This window comes from Struthio camelus, chromosome 1, assembly GCF_040807025.1.
Source record: "Struthio camelus isolate bStrCam1 chromosome 1, bStrCam1.hap1, whole genome shotgun sequence".
NCBI classification, from domain to species: domain Eukaryota; kingdom Metazoa; phylum Chordata; class Aves; order Struthioniformes; family Struthionidae; genus Struthio; species Struthio camelus.
Window position 1 is genome coordinate 83,315,286 of NC_090942.1, and position 21,589 is coordinate 83,336,874.

A 21,589-nucleotide genomic window follows, 5' to 3' on the forward strand; every position below is an offset into this window, starting at 1 on the left:
TAATGGGATTCATAGGGCTTATGAGTAAGACAAGCATTCACAATAGTGCATGCGATTTATATTTTCAGAACTGTTTTATTTTTCTTTAAGCTACCATGTTCCTTGAACAATGGAAGCGTTTGCAGATGAGATTGAGTTACTTCTGGGATCTAACTGGCTTGGAGGAAGAAGAGGTAAGTTTCTTTTCCCTTTGCTAGTTCATTATATACATTATTCTAAATCTGAAGGTAAGCATTGGTAATGAGATTTCTTATGAGCTCTCTCCAGTGTAATGCAATTCTTCGGTATGTTTTACTAGAAGGCTATAAATGATATATTTTTGAGTACCAATGTACTCAAAACATATATCGTCCCATATATAGTATTGGGTAGGACTCAACTCTATTTTTAATAATTAATGTTGAAGAAGATTAGAAGAGTGACAGCAGACTATTGTTTAATGTCCACATGCCATTGTTCTGGCAGAATGCAGCAGCAGAATGGTGTTAAATGCTTACCTTTTCATATAGATACTACTTCATTAGGTATAACAGAAACACTCTATGAAGACGATTGTAACATATCTGGATAACGTAAATGGTATTTGCCTCCAGGTATGTGCAGCATCCCTGATGCCATGGTTCACAACATTTTGAGCTCCAGGTACCAAGCTGAAGAGCTGTTTCATCAGTGGATGATAGCTGAGCTTTCTACTTAGGTTGGGACTGGGCATCCTTGTCTATTGTAAGCAGCTAAAGACTGAGGTTGAGAATATGTTGTAAGTGCCTCACAGGCAGCCCATGGGGTTTCAAGCTGTACCTGGGTTGACTGAAAACCAAGACATGCTTGTTGTTAGCATTTACAGTAGGCTTGGATCTGTTTTTAGTCCTGTTCTCAGACATTGTTTAACATGCCATAGCCTGTGGTCTGTTTTAGCTACTGATTCTCACCAGAGGATTAATTTCTACCTCTGACTAAACATAATGAAGACATTAGCTTTAACTGTCCCTCTAAGAGCAGATAGATAGACTCTGGAGCTTCCAGTACCGATCTCTGAGCAATAGATACCAACATGGCTCCAACACAGGGTTATATTCAGCACTGCAGTGCTAAAAATACAGAGTAATTCAGAACTGCAGCAATTAGACTCCCTTTTATACTTAATGGTGAGCTGAGTACCTATGAACTTTAATGCAGCGTGCCTTGTTCTCTTCATTGACTTAAAAAAGTGTGGTCAGGTTGCTGGAAGATGAATTGAGTTCTGAGCCTGCTTTAGTCAGCGAGGGTTTGAACCTATTTCCTCAGGTTCCAGCACAGTTCCTTAAACACCAGACTGCATACAAGCCTAGAACAGGGCAACTCACCATCCCTGCTCTTTGAGCTCAGCTCAAACAGGATGCTGAGTACAAATAAGCCAGAAAGGAAGTACGCTGAAGGCATGAACCTCATGCTGTAGCATGGTGATGATGCTATTCCACTTATCTGTTCCTCAGATAAGAATCATTAGATAAAATGTAAAAATAGCATTGAGAACAGACAACAGACCCCAGCATTTCTCTTCCTCCATCACTATACCAAAATGAATCTCCCAAGTATTCCTTCCCTGAAGAGTTAACTGAAGGACAGCCTTATCTATTTTGTCTCTGGTCTCTCAACTTTTGCGCTCTTGTCTATTAGTGAGCAACTGAATGATGTTTATGGTATATCCCAGTATTCTCAGTTTGTAAGGCATGATACATAATAAATGCATCAGCACATCAGAAATTACTGCTTGTCCTGCACAGAATGGCATACGTCTACCTGAGAGAACGGCAATTTTGTATTGTATACGGTCCTACACACTGAGAGGTAGGAGAGCAAACTTTGTTCTTGGCATTGCAGTCTACGTGACAAAGCCAGCAGTTTACTAAATTCCAAGTTCTTTACTTGCAGTATAAATTCTTAAGGTTTAACTCAATATTTTCAAAATGCTGTGAAAGGATCTATAGATTTGTGAGGTCTTGTGATGAAGAACTCTGAAATGCTAAAGGTTTGTGGACAGGAACTGTAGGATCAGCAAGAATCCCATGTTTATGACAAGTGAAAGAGTGCCAGACACATCTCAGTACAAGCAGAAGAGTTAGGAAAATAGAATCGTAAAAATAAGGCTGGAAGGGACCTTGAGAAGCCATCCCTTGTGCATGGTAGGATCAACTCTACTTAAGTCATTATGAAAAGATGTTTGTCTAATTTGTTCTAAAAGAAATTCAGCAGTGGAGATTTCATTTCCTCCTTGGGCAATCTATGCTAATGCTAATACTTACCTATCAGCTAATAAGCTTCTCCTAACGTCTAACTTAAATCTCCTTGCAAATATTCATTTTTCCTTCTTCTTTCCTTCATAGATAAGGAGATTACTCGTGTCCTTTTTTCAGTAAAATTCAACACAATATCATATCCCTTTATCATCCTCTCCTTTCTAGATGATCTAGCCTCTGCTCTTTCAATCTTTCTTCCTAAATCATGTTTTCTAAATACCTGTAAATACCTACCAGCTCTAACTTGAAAAGGTCAAACTGGACGTACAATTCCAGTGACATCTTACTAAAGAAAAAAAGCTGTGCAGAACATCAGCTTTTGTCAGCTTTTGGCACTTCATCAAAAATCCAAAAGTTAGACCAGGTTGTGCTCACCTTTAAGCTGTTATGTTCATAAAGATGATGATAAATCTGACCGTAAGACAGATATTGGTACTCTATTTTATCGGTGTGGTAAGCACTTCAGTTGGTGAAGCCTTTACAACTGCTAAAACTGATACTGGAAAAAGGAAAAACTGTGTCTGATTGGGTTAGTCCAGAGGGAAGTAGTGATGGCACACACAGGATCACTGAGGAGAGGAAGAAGGAAAAGGGCAAGGAGAATTTCAGGAGTTTTAGCAGCTTTGACACCAGATGAGGCTAAGTTAGTAATTATTATGAATCTTTTTAGAAAGCGAAGTTGTGGAACCAAAACAGAGAGGAAAACAAAAAAGCTGAAGAGCTGAGGAATGTGTTGTGAGGGTTATATTGAAGTGAATGTCTTCAGTGTCATATTTGTGGACTCTTGACTATAAAATTTTCAGAAAATTACTTTCTTTAAACGCATTGGGACAAATCTTTTGCTTCAAAAGAGTCACATGAGAGATTAATTTAGTCCGTTTATTTGTAAATATCTTGGCAACTGCAGTCTGAGAAAGCAGACTCCCTAAGGCTTGAACGCATATTTGCAGCTGGCAGCTGTACAGGCTTAGAAGATTTGCATTGTTTGTACATCCGAAATCCACAGAAATAATAGGTAGCATGGGGTACTAGACTGTAAAATGGATAATTGGCTTGAAAAGCAATTGAACGACTGATAACTAAGGGGGGAGGAGACAGAAGAGAAACTGGAACAGACTAGAACCATGAAAACAGACAAAACTTTGGAAATATCATGAATAAGCACTCAACATGTTGTTCCACAGATGTGTGTTGATATAACCCAATCAAACAGGTTGTGCATTTGTTTGTTCTTCAGTTTGAGTAATAGGAGATATCAATAAAACAAGGGAAAAGATGGGCGAATCCACATCCTGTTCTTCTATTTGTGGAATGGCTGATGAAGAAATATTTAGGGACTCTGATTAACAATGTGAGGAATAAAAACTATTGACTTCTCATGAATCTTCAGAAATGTGCTCATAATTAAATTTCTAGGACCTGGTATTTTCCTACTTTGGGTTTTCTGGGTGGAAGAGAGTTTACCTCATTTTACCAATAGTCCTATATAAAACTGGATTGGAAACACAATTTTAAAAGATGAAATCTTAGAATCTGGAGCAGAGCTTGGAAGAATAAATGGGTAGACAGCAAAACGCACAATAATAATGCTATGCGCAGGGATCCCGTTGTAGTTCAAACGGTAAAGCTATTTCAGTAGAAGGAGGAACTTAACGTGGCTGTCTCTGTTAGAAACGTACTTGGTAAGTTACAATTTCAAGTTAAATTCCCATGCTTTGAAAAATGCTAGCTCTTTGTTTGCAAATGTTAATTCCCAAAGTTTCTTTCTTACTTTTGCTATTTGACAACTTTAAAAAAAAATTCAACGAACCCTTAAGGGACGATTTTAAGATACGTCATGGATTATCACTCAGTTGAGATAAAGTAATAAGGAAGGTAGATTTGGTAAGTCAGAACTTGCAAGCAGACTTGGTGGCATTAAATATACTTACAGGTATATCCCATTTTCCCCTTATTTTTGGATTATGGTTTAATTTGATCTTCTCTGCCATAGTTCCCATAATTTTTTGTGATATGATTCATTTGATGGCTTCAGCTTATCTTTCACCTTGCCAATTGTAGAGACAGGTTTCTTTTCTGAAATTCGAATAGTGGCTACTAAAATGCGCAGTATAAGGCACATTTGTTTGCTTAAAAGCATGTAGGGGAGAACAACAGACTCTAATAAAATAAGTGTTTACTCAAAGCATAGGCCTCTTGGGAAAAATGGACAATGATGGTAAAGGAGGAACATATAGCCACAACATTCTGTGTTGTCTCAAATCTCTCCTTTCATCTTCACTACTTCTCACATTTCTTGCACCAGTGAGATCTGTGTTTTGGGTTATTTTCCCCAGGTGTATTATTTCACCTTTTTCCCATGCCTATTCTGATTTTCCTGTTGGACCAATGAGTCCAATTTTTTTCAGTCTCTTTGTATTATTTTACTACCTTTCTTGGGGCTCATCACTCCTCCCAGAGTATTTTCTGTCACCTTCATTAAATTCCTGTTAACGCTGATTACTTAATGAGCCTGAAATGGCTCCACTAGCCCTTATGGGGCTAACTCAGATCTTATGGACAAGTCCCTTCAACGTTAGATTTAATAATGTTATGTTTAGGAGATTTGAAATGAGATTTTTATTAGACTAGTTGGAGAAAGAATGTGGAAAAAAAGATGTTGTTCCTCAGGCCTTGGGGGAAGCTGTTTAGTATCATCTGTTGCTCCATTAAAAATTATATGTGAAGGCACAATTTAGACATGTTTTAATTTGTTAAATAGAAGAAACAAGGCAGATGATAACTGCTTTGCTTGCCAAGAAGTCAGTAAAGATATCTGGTTAGATTTTTTTCATTCCAAGACTGCTGATCCACAGAAGTGTCACAATATGCTGGGGCTCCTAAGTCTATTTCTTTTTCATCTTTTATTCCTCTTCTGCCAAACATACCAACATGCTCCCCTATCCTTTCTCTTATTTCTTTTCTGTTACAATGATCTCCTGTGCCTTTTCCAGGACTGATTTGTCTAAAATCCTCAAAACTGTTTGCTTCCTTGTAGCAGTCTTAGTTCCTCAGGATGTTGCTATAGGCCACTTAAGGGCTGGGTCACTAGGGGTGGCATGGGTTCCTTTTTGCTGCCGTCTTCTGATGTTCCCTTGTGTAAGAGCAGAAATGTCTGGAGGTGCAAGCAGAGTGGGCAGTTGCTTAGGGTGGGACCCTATGGAGAAGGATTTGAAGTGGACTCTTCCAGCCTGTGCAGCGCAACCCTTCACTGTGGCTGTTGTTGACCAGGGCAAAGTCATAACAAGGAGGGTGGGTAGCTGGAGGAAAGGAGCGACAGGGAAGAAAGTCCTGCTTTCCAATAGTTCTCTATCTCGGCCTACTGCTTCCTTCATCTTTACCCAGCACTGTCCTCCCACTCAGGAACAGTGACCATTTCTAGGGCCTTTCTGACTTCCTCTCCTCCTTCCCAGGGACCCTGGAGATCCAGGCCGGTAAGTAGAGTTTGTCAGTGATGTGCTTCTTGCAGAGCGGACTTGCAGAGTGTTGAAGGTAGGTTGGTGTGTGGAAGATGGATATGCGGTGTGGGTGGGGGATCTTGTACTGCAAGGGAGTGCATGTTCTGATGGAGATGGGTCTGAGGAGGCAGAGAAGGACCTTCTCATCTCTCAGAGCCTCACAAGTCCTGCCTGCCCGGTTCAGGTTCCCCGAAGACACAATATGAGGATATTCCCAGCTCCTCCTCATGCAAGGATCCCTTGAGACCATTGATCTTTCTCAGCCCCATTTTTCCATCCCTCTGTCCTCTTCTGCTGCACTTACCAAGATCAATTTTTTTTCCAATGAAAAGAGGCCTTGAGCTGGTTCCATCTAAGATAAATAGACAATGCTGCCTGCCTCCAAGATTAACCTGCTATTTGTGTTAACTAGGAGATTCAAGTCTGGTGCTGGTTCATTTGGTCACTTCAGGAACCCCAGCACCACACTGCTGAATATTCTTTTGTGTTAGGAAAGACTTTTGCAGGAAATTAGCTTTTTTCTTTCAATTTAAATGCATTTTAGGTTTAGTCTAATTGTGATGTATGAATGGACGCTGACATTTTTTAACCCAGTTTCCATATGTTAATCAAATGGAAACTTGTTAAGAAAACCTTCTTTTCATGAGCAAGATTAAAGGGTCCTAAAAAACATTTATTCTTTTCTGAAGTATTTTATTACTAGAACATATTATTTAGTCTATAATTTTTCCCATAGGAAGTCATTGACTTAGGAACACTAATTCAGATTAAAACAGGATTGAAAGAGAAGTAGCTCTTCCTTAGACTATTGCTAATGCTGTTCCAAAATGTCTCTCAATCTGCACAAAGGACTAAAACTAGTGGAAGGTATTTCTGAAAGTACTTTTGAACTTGGGAAAGGCTTTTAGAATGTAAGAATAATACTTTATGATATGTTTAATGGCAGCTAAAATTGTCAGTTGTTTATATGTTTAAAATGAGTGCAGAGTTTAGGAACTCATAACGTTTCTGAAGTCATAGTTGTTTGTTATTCTCTAGTTTTGCTTAAGGTTAGGCTCATTGTTTTGTTCGGCAACCGTACAATATATAAAGCATAAATATTTCTTCCTTTTTCAAGTGCACGTGGTCACCTGTGAGTAGGGCATGGTCATGGCAAACTCATGCCTGTGAAAACTCTTGCACACCACACATATCAAATATATGAGGATGTACTGTGAGAGAAGGTTTTACTGATAAAAGTGTCAGATCACCTCACTTTATTCATTACTGGCAAGAGTATATAGGTGTGTACGTCTTTTGTCCTAGATTCATCCACACCTTTCTGGGTCAGAGCTGCAGAGACAATTCTAATTCTAACTTGGGAAACATAAGCACTTTATCTACTTCTGGATCTTGTAAACCAGTAAAACATCGTTGATTCTTCTAAGATCTCATCTTCCGCTTCTATCCTACTCTGCTGCTTCTGCTGCAAGAGGAAATTGATAGCCCTTTTTGTGCGTAGGTTTGACTGTGTGAAAAACTTCTGATCTGTAGCTTGTCTATCAATTCTGTATACACCAAATTTTGAATATATTTGGTTGTATGTAACATCATGCCTGTGACAGCATTTTCATATGTGTGTGCATTAGGGTAGGCATCCTGAACTGCGATTTTCAAAGGTGTCCAACAGTTAGACATCCAAATTCCATTTGATCTTCCTTAGAAGCTGGGTGACCAGCCTCCTTAGACCTAACAAAAAATCCATCAGAAATGTAAATTTAGGCACCTGGATAAAGTGGCCCAGTTTCTAGGTGAAAATCAAGTACCTTCCTCTGACTTCAATGGGATGTGTTTCTCTTTTTTCTATAATTCTTAAGATTTTTGCAGAGGTGACTAGCTATGGATTTATTTACTTAAATTCAGCTAATTTAAGAACCTACTTTTTAAATTATCTGTATGTTGTTCTCTGAAGATCTCTGAAGTTACTTCTCAGGATGAAGCTGCATAAGATGTCTCAATAGTTCACTGCTAGCAGTAGGAAGAGATCCTATCCTTACTTTCACATTACCAGTACTGTTGTCTGAACCATGACCTGAACTACTGACCAGAGCTGTAGAAAAGTAATTCCAGCAATAAAAATGGATGGTCTTTGTGGTGGAGAGGCCCAATTAGTTGGATATGTTTTCAAAGGAGTCTAATCAGGGCTAGAACCAGAGGAAGAGAAATAAAGTAACTTTGTAGCATAGACGGGGGTAGGAAAAAATGTTTGGGTTAGAAAGACCTCCCTGTTTTAGCAACTGTGAGCCATTAAATCAGCTCATTAGTATCATGCAACTTCATGTATTGACGTTACATGGCAATTTGAGCCAATCTAACTCCACGCTACCCTAGTGCTACCCTAGCCAGGTGTTCTTGTTCCTCCTTTTATGCTCATGCTGGCCATCATACAGCTAGCTGAGTGGTGAACAGTTCAGACAACTGATCCAACTGAAAACTAGCCTAGGGAGTAAAAAAGGCCAGTTTTTAGCTTGGCCATCTCCTTGAAATGTCTTACCGTACAGCTGTATGTGCACTGGTGTCAGTGCAAGGAAAGGAATAGAAATGTGGGGCTCCCATAAGGTGAAACTGAACCTGAGAGCATGGGAGCCCAGACTTAGTTTGGTTTATGCTGCTGTGTGCTATTAAACTCAAACCTCAAGTATAAAAGCTTTTGACTACAAATTCAAGATTCATGTTTGCTTCAATAAGTAGTTCTCATGAATATTCCTGGTTGTAAATCTAGTTATTGGGCATTTATGGGAAGCAATCAGAAGATGCACAGGTACAGCTGAAAAAACTTAATAAAGAGTGAACAAATACTTATGAACAACGATAGATTTTCAGTTCAGATTAGCTATAGTATCTGTATATTAGATAGGAGACAAGTTTCTAATCTGGATCAGGGTTCAACTTGAAAAGTTCAGAAAGGTTTGGAAATACTTTGATTGGTCAGCATATGCACCTGTTGGAATCCATTAACACGGGATGTTAATAAACTTCTGTTAGAATGGGTTTGATGTGTATGGTTTAAAATGTTTTAGAAAGTGTTTAGAAAGTGTGTCTTAAAATTCTGTTTGGATTCATACTGCTTCTACCTAGTAGGTCAGGCTACCTGGAAGTCGGGGGATCCAGCTATAAGGAGGCTATAAGGAGGAGAACTCAGGGAAATGAAAATTTCAGAAATATCTTAAGTGGCCAGTGCTGAGAAAAGAATGTCTTATAAACAAAATCAAGTTTGATATAATCTGGAATGAAGTTTCATATGTGGGATAAAACTGGGCTATTTATGAGGTATTCTTGTTAAAATTTTATGTACCTGATAGAGGTCTGGAATGATAGAACTGTTCTTACCGGCGATAGATAAGTGAATATAAAGTAAGGGCAAGACAAGTAAATTAATGACATTTGCAGTACTTCTGTCTGTGGGATTGATATTATTTTATTTAGCATTCAGCCCTGACACCTGCTTGCGTGCTCTGCCCGTTCTGTCATGGAACTAAAAGCTATGACCTCTGACAAACTATAACAGAATGAATCTACAAAATATTTTCTTCATCCATGTATCAGTGACCATGTCTTTCAACCTCCTGCCCAAATTTTTTGGGGTCACCGAGGTACATGATGTGCAATACTTAGCCTTGGACCAGTGTGAAATTCAAGTTCCATTGTGAATCCTGATCTCGCTTAGAATAAAAACTTGTTCTAGTTGAAGTGAACTGAAAAATAATGCCTTTTTAATAGGAGAAGGTATTGCTTTTTAACCTTGCTATTTCATAGGATATTTAATCTTGAGATTATACTGATATGATTTAGGAAACAGCTATTTTAGATCAATTTTAAAGCACTTTGCAGTGTTTATTGTATTGCTCTTTGCAAGGCATGCAAATCTGTAATAAATCCAAAGTGCTCTCAATCTTAAATATTGACCGAGAAAATTTTCCATAAACGTGCTCCACAGCCGAGTGTTCCCATTGTTATATATTACCAGACAGCAGAAGAAAATAGTGACCCAAGAGGAAAAAAATCAAAATTTTAAGAACATTTCATGGTATTTTATAAACTCTTTGGAGAACGAGTTCTGTGCTTGTATAGTGGCTAAAGCAATAGGGTCCTAGGCCATGAATGCGACTGCTCGGTACAAGGGTTGGACAAGTGAAGAACAGTAAAGGTAGCAGTGATCTACACAGTACAGAAGGATCCAGGTAATATTTCATCAAAATCAGAGCAATAAAGTAAGCTAAAAGCTGATGCCGCATTTTAATGGGCTATCACCCAGCAGTTTCCTCATTACATTCTTCACACAATCACAGAATGGTTGAGGTTGAAAGGGACCTCTGGAGATCATCTAGTCCGACCTCCCTGCTCAAGCAGGATCACCTAAAGCTTGTTGCCCAGGACCCTATAAAAATTTTTCAGCTTATTTATTTCAGTGGCAAATTCCCATATAGGAAAATAAATAATTTTAGGCACAATTTTCAATACCATAGTTTGAGAGACTTCACTCTTAAAATTCTAGTTAGCAGTTTAGGACTATTTATGTGGATTCAATTTGAATTAATGGCCAAAAATAAATGACATTATATCCTGCTATAATTACCTATACAATGTGATAGATTGACATTGCTATGGAAGCATTTGGTGGTTCAGTTCATACCTTGAAGATACTTAAATTTTGAAGGTACATTTCAAAATGTAGTCTTGCAAGTGATCCCCCAAAGAACTACTGGTGTTGTTCAATAGGTTCAAACAAAAGCATTATGTATAGATATTGATCTATATGTATACAAGTATAGCAAATACGTTTCCATAAGATATCTGATGAGTTTCTTGATTTGTTCTGACTACTTCAGTTTTTTGTTTGCTTTAGATTATCTTTGATAGTGAGTTCCTATGTGCTTGCACAGTAGCTTTTGTCTTTTGACATCCATAATGGACATCTTGAGGGCGTTCCTGTGTAAATGACAATCTCTTCCTTAGACTTTTTTTCCCTCACAGTATCATAATTCATCATATGAAATAGACATATTTAAGGCTTATCCTTGATTTGTAATTATTACACCTCTTGCAGCAGAGAACAGCTGGGCTTGCCGTCCTATTCATTCCAAGTTTCCCCCTTGATTTGGGGTAGCAGCTGGGTCCTTTCAGTTCCCATTTGTGGAAACCTTCCTTACAGGTGTTCACTGCTTTGCTGCTCTGCTTGCATTCAGCATGTTAGGGTAAGGCTGTTCAGTGAATTCTCAGTGTTTCTTTGACTTTTCTTAGGATGTATAAAAAAGCAGTGGTTTGGCATATTTTTTGGTGATAACATCTCTGCTCTCTTAATCTAGGATGGTTTCTGAGGTTATTTTTTCTCTTAGCAACCAGATGTGTGTGTTGTGCATGCTTTGTAAAATTCTATGATCACTTTTTTCCCTAAAATAAAGAGACCCCATTAAGGAGAAGTCATTTCTATTTATATTTTCTTATCTAACTGGATAATTATTTATGCACTCTTAATTTGGAATATATAGTGGATACAAGTGCTGTATGTTTGAGGCCTGGAGCCCCTTCTCAGGGAAAATTCCCACTGACGTCAATATGAGTTTTGTCTGAGTAAAAATTTCAGGATTTGGCTCTTTGTTTTCAGGATGGGAATTATCATTTTCTACTCTGAACATTCATTTGGCCCCGAAGTACCTTGGCTCACATGGTTTTCAATAAGTGTCTGGCAGCTGTACTGGCACGCTTCCAGCATCATGGGATTCATATTTATCCCTACATGGACATTTGGCCTTCTTCAAGTCATCACAACTATTTCTAGCTTATTGTCCTAACTGTTGAACTCTTCCCATTTTCAGACAAAGAAAGAACTTTATTCTGAATCACACTCTTTCTACAACAGAGAGTGGGATTGTTCCTTTGTATCCGTGTGTATATGATCAGAATCAAGTATCTCTAGATCTGTGTTACAAAGAATTGTTTCATGCAATACACTTGTAGAAAGAATGTATAGACACACACATTCCAGGAGGCACTGTGGACTGTTCAGTTAAGGATGAGATGACTTGGCAAATTCTGTAAAGGTAGATTAACTAATTTTCCAATCCAGATGTAGGTGTGTGAAATGCAGATAAAAGGACATTGAGATATCTTAGTAGCAAAATTAAACATAACTTGACCAAATTTGAGCAGAACAGGCCAACAAAACAAAACTGACAGTAACAAAAAAGTCAATTTAATTTACGGTACCATGTTTTGCTTGGCTTTTGATTTTCTCACCCTACTTCCTTTTAAGACAGCTTTCAAAGTTGCTCTGGCCTTTTGCAGCTGCCTCTGGTGTCCCAGAATGCTTTGCTTAGCAGAAAATGGGGGGACAGCAGGGAAGAAAGCCAGCTTGTTTTTGCAGGTGCTGCTCATTGTGTGGTTAAATCTCCTCAGTTTCTTGTACCTTTATCTCATTTCCCTGCTTCTGTCATGCTGTCTTTTCACATGAAGCCCTCCTTGCCTTTGATGCCTTTGTCCTATCTCCTTTAAGTCTAAAGATATTTCTTCCATGTGAGCTCTGAGCCTGAAGTAAGGAAGTATGATACAAATTAATGCACACCAGCAGGCTAGCAAAAACTTATGAAACGTCAAGATACATGCATTATTAACTGTTCCATGTTTAAACACTTAATTTTGTATAGTTGTCTTTCCGTTCCCCATCCTGCTGGCCGCTATTTTTACTGTCAATCAAATTTAGTAATGGCACAGATTACCAGTGCTTCATCGTTTCTGTGAGTTCCATTTATACCCCTAGAACTTTGTAAGTAGTAAGTGACCCTCATGCCAAGAAGTGGCATGTGATTCCTGAACTTGATAATTCATTGTGAAATTGACTTTAATGTGAGGCTTAAGTAATGCAAAGGTACTCTGTGATGCACAGAGAGTTTCACTTGCAGTCTTGAAACGCAGATCTGTTGAACATAGAAATATCAATAGTCTTTCTTGCTTTCTTCTAAAATATTTTTTATGGATTTGAATAGTACATGAAATTAGACATGTAAAACAAGCTGTCATGCTAGCAGTTTCTTTAAATTCATTTCCTGTAGTGTCAGAGTGCTAAAGTGTCTGAGACAGATCGGTACTTCAACTTTAGAGAAAGGAGTTTCTTCGGGCCTTCTACCACATTAGCTCTGGATTCCCTGGGAGCAGTAGAACGCAAGTATCCTCTGTGGGACTACCTTTATGGTAGACAAAGCTATAATTTGTTTATAGCGTTGAAAAAGTTGTGGAAATGTTAATTTAAGTTAATTTAATTGCTTAAAAGACAGTATGCTCCCATACCTGTTCAGCATACGTCAGCCACATAAAGTGTTTGGAAGGTGTCTGGAGAAGAGATCAAGATAAACAATATATTGAAAGTCTCACTGCTTCTATGTATGAGCGTATAATAGAGAATGCTCAAGATGGTGCCTGGTGCAGTGAAGATATTGCAGATAGTTAACAGAAAATACACTGTACATATATCCCCAAGAAAGCTGCTGAAGCTCCCTGGAGTCTTGTGAAACCCTGTTCTGTTGCCCAGGAAGAGTAATAAGTAAAAAAAAGTATTTTTTATTCTCTTCATTACTGTCAAATGCATGAAAAAGTGTTAGTAAGTAGATTTTGTGACTACTGATATATTCTAATTGTAATAAAGATGGATGGCATAACCAGTGATATTGTACCTCTGAAATGCATATGATGAGGGTGTTCTAATGCTCAGAAGGGGATAGAGTAATGTAAATTTTTTTAGTCATGATGCATGGGATTTCTGAAAAGCTCTGAGCAATGAGCGTTTTTGCCATCGCATCTCTGAAGTCATTCTGTATATCTTTGACTCTACCCAAGCCAAAAGTTTGCTTTTAACATTTAGCTACAGTGTGGTGGCTTTTGTAGTTAGCTTGTATGTCATGAGACACGCACAGCAGATGAGGTTTATTTAGATGTGGTCATCTGCAAAGCACTGCTGATATTGCTTTATATACTGCTTCTAGCATACGTTAAATTAGTCTTCTTGTCAGGGTTAGCAACCTGTGACACATGGAGCCAAAGACAACTCAAAGGTGCACGCTGAAATGCACCTTGTAGAAATAGGTCTTTTGTGGGAAGCATCAGATCCAAATTCCAGGCTCTGAATTGATTCAGAATTTGTCAGGAATCAGGTGACTGATGGCATTTATCTTTTATATGAAGTGCTGTCTTCAAGATCCTGATAATTTCATGCTGCCATGCTTGGTTTAGGCTCTTTGGGAAATGAAAATACAATCTAGGAGGCAACCCTTGAAAAGATATCAACACCTTCAATATGTAGCCTTCTGGAGAATGCTCTTCGCGGTGTTCTTTGTTCTTTTTTACTACTACAAATGCAGCAAGAACAGTAGAAAGGTTTTCTGAATTTTCCATTTAACTGAATGTTTGAATGTTCTGCAAGTGTCTTGGTTTCAAATCACTGTGTTTTTTATTGCATTTTATAGCTCACCAACTAATGATGATCTGAGTCCTGATGTATTTGTGGTATTTGAATATTGAGTAAGGAGGACTTAATTTTTTTTCCTTTTTCTTAATCATAATCATATATTTTTTTTCTTTTTTCAGGAGCATCCCAGACCTGAGTATGAAACCAAACTGCTACAGAAAAAGCTCAAAATTAAAAACACAACAGAGAATACAAATGAAGTAAGATGTGACTTCCAGTTTTTGCTGAGATTTGATTTATGTTTTGCTACATTGTGATTATCTTTTGGTCCGTCTCTGATGGAAGGTTTGCAGAAGACACTTTTTGGTGCTGTTTACCTCTTGATCAGTCTTGCCGATTGTTTTCTAGGGGTCTGGTATTATGGAGCATTGTAAGCTATTGAAAGACTTTGAGGCCTTTACTAACGCTCCAAAGTAAAGCATTTTGCACAGAAATATGGTAGACAGGTGCTTCAGGATCTAATCTGTAGAGTGATGAATGATTAATTAAGGAAAGATAATCAGCACAGGAATTCTTAAAGCAGTGATCTAGGGTTTCAGTACTTTGTGGACAATAAAGGAAACACTTTTTATTATAGTCATTTGATTTGCACGGGTAACGTTGGCTGACTGGCATCTCTAGTCGCATCGCACCTGCAGTTGTGCAGGTGTGATAGCATTTCCATTATAAAAGGAAAAAAATAAATCAGTGTATCATTTTTAGCTTGAGTTGTCTTTAGGCTTTCTCTAGCTATTTCAAACCTAAGCACAGGAACTTTTTCCCAGTCCCCTCTTGTAAAATGCTGATTGAGATCTATTTTCTAGGAACTTGCAAGTCCATGTAAATTCTGTCCGTTAGGCTTGGCTAACCATTGCTTAATTGCCTGCATGTCACATGAGGCAGCAAAGCCAAACCATTCCAAAACCACGTCCATTTTCCCGGTAGAAGGAAACAATGTATTTTGTTGAGACATTGAGGGGAGTCAGTATCTGAACTGGAGGATAATCCAGCTTTCAGGCTTGGCCCAACAAGTTTGATCTTACAGCATATGAAAGGATTTATCTCTCCCTTTCTCTTGTTGATCACCAGCAAGACTGTGAAGTGTTGCCAGTGAATCAGTCATCTCAGTAGGACTAGATGGGCCTGATCCAGCGTCCACTGAAGAGAATTAAAAGATTCTTAGTTGCTGTAATAGGCTTCGGATCTGGCCCAGGATGAGCAGTGACTCTCTCAGAGTGGTGTGGAGAGGTCTTCCCTTAGGCACAGAGCAGTTTGCTAGGCATGCCAAGTGAGGGATCAAGGGCTGTAAAACGAATAAAGGAGGTGCTGCTGTTCAGCTCTTTCTGATTTAAAGTAAGTGAAATTTGGAAACAAGTCAGTGATTCATGCTACAAAACATTTGATTTTGTTGTGAGATGATTGTTTTGCTTAAACTGGACACAGTGTGTGTCACTCACAATGTTACAGATTAAAAATGAAGTTTTGGTAAAAGAAAGCAATGAAAAATGCTGAGGGTGTAGGTAGAAACTGAGGAGAAATGTAAAGAACTAGCACCATACAAAAGAGAAGAACTCATTTCAGATATCAAGTAGGGAAAAGCTTTTCCTGGAGTATCTTTTTTTTCATTTAATGCATACTATTTTACTTTTTGTGCCAACGTGGATGGAAAAATAACACTGAGAAAGAAAAGATTCCTTAGTGTTACTATGCTACTGGCTGCTATCCAGCTAAGTTCCATTTTGTTTTGTTTTGTTTTGTTTTGTTTTGTTTTAGGTCACGCTTAGATTATGTTGGAAGCATCACTGTGTCTCTGCTTGTTTCTGTTGTCATTCGTTATAGATTTGATCTTGCAAGATGAATGAAATGAATCCTTCCATGTTCCATGCAGCAAGAGAGTCTGTAACACCTTTTCAGGTTATCACCATCACATATATCTGAGAATTTATAAGCTCAGTGTGCCATCCCCTCCAATGGGTGCAGGTACTTAGAAGATCCAGTCAAGTAAATTCTAGTATTTTCCAAGCCTCATAAAATGGATACAGGTAGGACCAGACCAGATGTGACTGTTGTTTGACTGAGGACTTTCCTTCTCATGCCTTAACAAAATGGCTCTTGTGCTACATACAGTAGGACATACACAAGTATCTCCTTAGCGTGTAGCTTCTGTTGCTTTTACCATGGCAACCACCCAGTTGGCTTTTTCTGGTCTGTGTTTTCAGATGTTCTGATTCTCCAACATGAACGTGTAGTTTCAGAGTCTCAGGAGACTCAATCATAATGTTTATTAAATTATGATTCTGAGGGGTAGTATTTTGAAGTCAGCAACGTGACCTAGGTTATATTTTGCCACACATGGTGGTTTGATGCCAGAAACAGTACTGCTGCCTTATCCCAGCATGCCAGTTGATCTCGTGTGCTTGTTGACAGAGAGAGTACATTAATAAGTAGTGTGCTGTACTTGCATATTTTTCTGCATTTGCTAGTCCCAGCAATTTGCTTCAAGCTTCTGAGGCATCTTCATGCATACTACTTTGTGCAGTGTTCTTATAGGAGATGAAATCCTATTTTGGAAATTGATGTAGGCACTTCAAACTGCAGCCCCCCTGATTTTTAGTAACAGTGTTTAATCCCTAAGTCGTTTTGGAAAAAGAGGTTTTAGTTCTTGAGTCATTTAAGTATTTTTCAGAAATGCTTCCCAGATTAATCTAAATCTGTTTTTTAAAATTTATTAAAAAATGGATTACTTTGACATTTGCCATCAAAACATAGGGAGCAAACAGATATTTATAGGGCAGAACATTTCACCAGGTTGATTAATGTAGATCTGTAATAAATAACTTACTGATCTCCATTTCTCCCAGAATTACTGAGTTATATTCCAAATTTGGGAGCAGTTTTAAGTCAGTCAATTTTTTCTCTATTAATTCTATTGCAATCACTTTTTCAATTTTCCTCAAAAAAAAGCATTCTTTTCTCTCTCCAGCAAACAGCAAGTAAGTCTGGGTTTGGAAGGTGTACTGTTCAGTGGTTTGTACCTCAATGATATTTCAAGGGCAAGAAATGCCTGTGTGAGGCTTGCTGAAAATGGAAAAGCCTGGTTCTTGACTGGAACACGCCGTACTTTTACATTTAGCTTTGGAAGACCCTGAAAAATTAGACATTAAAAGTGATGAGTCGGGAATAGATATCCTACCTATTTTTTAGAGGTTTTAAGTTTTTCTTTCTCCTCCTTCAGATGTCTGTGTGTTATACACATTGTAAGGTCATTAGCTCAGCTGCTTTTGCATGGCAGGTTAATACTGAGGCATAGGTTTCTGTGAGGTCTGTGGCTCAGTACTTCTATCTTGCTGAGTGGATGCCAGGGTACAGGACTGTCATGTTAATAGCACACATCTTTTAGTGTCTGGACTTGCATCAAAGCAGAGGTCTCTCTGTAGTTAAAAGATTCAGTCCTCCCAATTTCTTGGTTTTGTATGAATACACAGATGCCTGTGAGGTCTCAGTCTCATCACATCTTGGTTGACAGTATGATGTCGTGGCATAACTCTCTGTGAAGTTCTTGCCTGAGTATTTTTGGCTAACTAGTGTGATTTTCAGGCATATCTTTTGGGTGTCCCCGGTCAACAACTGTAGTTTGCTGCGCTGATATCAAAGGACAGGTCCTGGCACTAGTGGCTAAACTTTCTCCTTTGCTTATCTAGTATGAAGTCAGAAGTCTCCAGCTCAGCAGCTGTGGCTTGTTGGGATAGAAATGATGCCAAAGCTAAGGCTGTTGTGAGAATACTCATTTAGAGCTTACTTAAAGGCATACATTTCTATAAAATTACTGGCTTGTTTCCATTATGTTAATTCCTCTGTTCCGGTGAGGATGTGACTGTAATTTTATGGCAAGAAGCTGAGCTTTTATGTGGAAAGTTTTGTGTGTAGTGCAATTCTTTCTTGCCTTACTCTGACAAGGAGTCCCTGTGAAGCTAATGGGGATTTTTTTTTTTTTTGGCAATTAAGCAATAGGGATTTAGTTTCTGTGTTGGTATTGTGACTACAGAAGAAAATCAACCCAGTTGCATACCCTCTTGAACGATAACTTGGGAATACCTTTTAAGAGGAAACCTTTGTCAACATACAACAGTTTTCACTGGCTGCTGTTGAAGTCATTAACTGTACTGAGTGCAATGAGTGTGGAAGATGCCCAGCACCTGTCAGGGCCTGTAAACATATGAGTCAGTCTGCCCAGGCAACAAATTCCAAATCAGCTTGATTAAGATCAGTGATGAAAAGGATTAGAGATCCAATGTGTTACTTGCCCAATGGTGTTTCAGTGTGTAGCTTTCATACAAATACGAGTTAAGAGTATTTAAGCTACTGTAATGAGCAAGGAACAGGATTTCAGTCTGCACCACTTTGCATGGTTCAGGCTGTTTTAATAAATATTTTATTGGTTGTTTTGAAAATGAAAAAGAAACGGTGAGGGCTCAGAGCACTTTACAAAAGGTTGGTGTGAAATTACTATTATGATATTACCCTAAGGCTCTACTCTTTCAAAACAAAATTCATTTAAGGATAAAGGAGTCGAAACATTTACTTGAAGTGCCTCAGGTTAAGTAGCAAATGCATAAACAGGTAGTCCTTATAAATTATGACATTAATTAAAAAAAATGACAAGTTCTAAAGGACAGGTTTTAGAAGTCTGTAAGTGACCTGGTTTATAACGGATAGGAGTATTTGATTTGTCGTGGACATCTAAATAAAGGTTTACAATTTAGAGCTACATAGTTCTAAATTCACGTACCTTAAAAGGTTTCTTTGTCCTTGCAACAGAGATGAACGTTCATGTGTGCATGTGTGAATGCGTGTGTTTGACAATTCAATCATGCACAGGAGGCATACGATTGTTTTAATAAAACAACTGGTATTTTACTTTTTGTTCTCCTTGTTTAATAAACTACAATATTGAAGATGTGGGTAGAAGTATTTAACAAATAGTGTAAAGTGATCATATCTACAGAACATTAAATAAAAAAGGTGTTGGATATTTGTAATCTTGTGATAAGCTGTTCCTCTCTCTGTGCAATACTAACACTTGGAATGGAAATACACCGAGGTCAGGAAATGAAAATTGGTCTTGTGCCTGAAAACACGCAGATGGGGCTAGATCCAGCTCTCACTGCAGCTGATGGAAAGAAAGCCTTTCAGTCATTTCTGGGAGTGATGGATCAGGCCCTGACTCCTTTTCATTAAATGTCGAGCTGATCTGGCAAACATGATGCAATTTCATATATTTTCTTATCTTTCCTATTTGGCAGGAAACTGAAAAGCCCGTTCCACATATTTCTCAAGGAAAACTTTCTTTACAGAAAAAAGGACTTGTCTCTTGGCTTATGTTCTTACTTGGAGCAAACCCTAGGAATAGTAAAGTCTGGCATTCTCTCTTGCTTTCAGTTCATTTCAAATATGAAAGTGGCATAGTAAATTATTTAAATTGTTAATTCAGGTGTTAATTGAAACAAAAGAAAGAAATATTCCTTTCCAAACTGTTTTGTTTCAATTAACAGCTGAAATGAAATAAGCTGTTTTGAAAATGAAGGTCTCTAGCATAAGAATGATATAGGTAAACAGAAAGTACAAAGGTATGCTACTGACGAAAGCTCTCTATGTTTTAAAATTTGTCAGCGTTGCAAAACATTATTCTTTATCCAGTTTTGCACAAGTGAATCTCCCATCAAGGCCTAAGAAAAGCTTCAGATGTTGGAGGCCCGCCCCTTTATTTAGCAAGTCCTTATTAAGACTGACTAAAGAAAGAAATGACATTGATCTCTTTTTTTACCTTAGGTGTAACTCTGTAGAGGAAACCAAGAAAATGCCTTATAAACATTAGTTTGAACAATCAGAACTATAAAGGAAACATGAATAAACCCAGAGTTCCTTAATCGCTAACTCTGATAAAAGTATTTATTAGCATTTATTTAACCCTATTACCAATGGGATAAAATAACGATTTTGAATCAGTATTTCTTACAATGGCTGATGTTTTTCAGGTCCTTTGTTTCACTCTTGACAAACAGCTTTTTTTTCCAAGCATAAAGGATTGTAAGAGGAATATGTAAGAGCTGTTCTTTTTGTCTTTTTCAACTTATTCCTTGCACCATTAGCTTTTGAAAATAACAAATGTAGAAAGATTGAAGATGAACCTTTGGGATGATAATCTTAGAAATTACTCTCATTCCCTTTATTATACTGGTATTTGGTTGGATAATTGGATCAAACCACATATGAAGGGTAAATGCTTTAATTCTGATGATTTTAATTCTTATATTTGCTTTTGGTTATACCAGTTTTATCCCAGAGTATTTACAAGTAGGATTTATCTTCAGCAGACAGTTCACACTTTCAGTGTGTTCTCGTTTAAATATGTGGGGAGTCTGACTTATGATGTGCATTCAAAAGTCTTCCCTATTGTCCTGGAATTTGACTATTTTTCTATTCAGTGGTATAAAAAATGCAGCTAAAAATGTCCCACTTGCTTCTCATTCCTCTGAAAATCTTAGCAGCGATTTTCTCATTTGTAGTCATTAAATAAGCCCAGTGTATAGCCACAATTCTGTGCTGCAGTACTTATAATTATACTGCAGTAGTATAATTCCTTTGAAATCAAAAACAGCCTTCAGAAGAATGCAGCTTATCCAATGCACTTGATATGAAGGAAGAAATCCCTTCTTAGAAATGTACGATCATAGAATAATACAGGTTGGAAAGGATTTGAGACTGTCATCTAGTCCAGCCTCCTACTCAAAGCAGTGTCCAGTTATGAGATGAGACCTTGTTGCTCAGGGCATTATCTAGTTGGGTCCTGAACACCTCCAAGGATGGAGACTGCACAGCCCCTCTGGGCAGCCTGTTCCATATCTTGACTCTCCTCATGATGCAAAAGTTTTTCCTTTTATCCAGTCTGAACCTCTCTTGTTTCAACTTGTGCCTGTTGTCTCTTGCCCTTCTGTCATGTGCCACTGTGAAGAGCCTGGCTCCATCTTCTTAATAACCTCCTAAAAGAAGCTGAACAAGCCCCGTTCCATCAACCTCTCCACACAGGGCAGGTGCTCCACAGCTCTACGCTGGACTGACACAAGTTTAGCAATGTATTTATTTCTTGTACTGGAGGGCCCACAAGTGAACACACTATTCCAGATGCAGTCTAATGAGTGCTGAGAAGAGGGAGGTGATCACTTCCCTTGATCCACTGGCTATGCTCCTTTTAATACAGTCTAGGATACTGTTGGCTTTCTTCACTGCCAGGGCACACTGTAGGTCATGTTTAGCTCTCTGTCTACAAAGACCTTTGAGGG

General features: G+C 38.2%; 1 protein-coding gene across 2 annotated transcripts in view; it reads left to right on the forward strand.

Annotated features, from left to right (window-relative positions):
* The window catches only part of ANO2 (anoctamin 2), a 212,167-nt gene that overhangs the window by 88,256 nt on the left and 102,322 nt on the right, over positions 1 to 21,589 (forward strand). For both annotated transcript variants that reach the window (XM_068953763.1, XM_068953769.1), the window contains 2 exons: positions 91 to 173; positions 14,390 to 14,470. In XM_068953763.1, the coding sequence (XP_068809864.1) occupies positions 91 to 173; positions 14,390 to 14,470 (164 nt within the window). The remainder of the gene's footprint in view (positions 1 to 90; positions 174 to 14,389; positions 14,471 to 21,589) is intronic.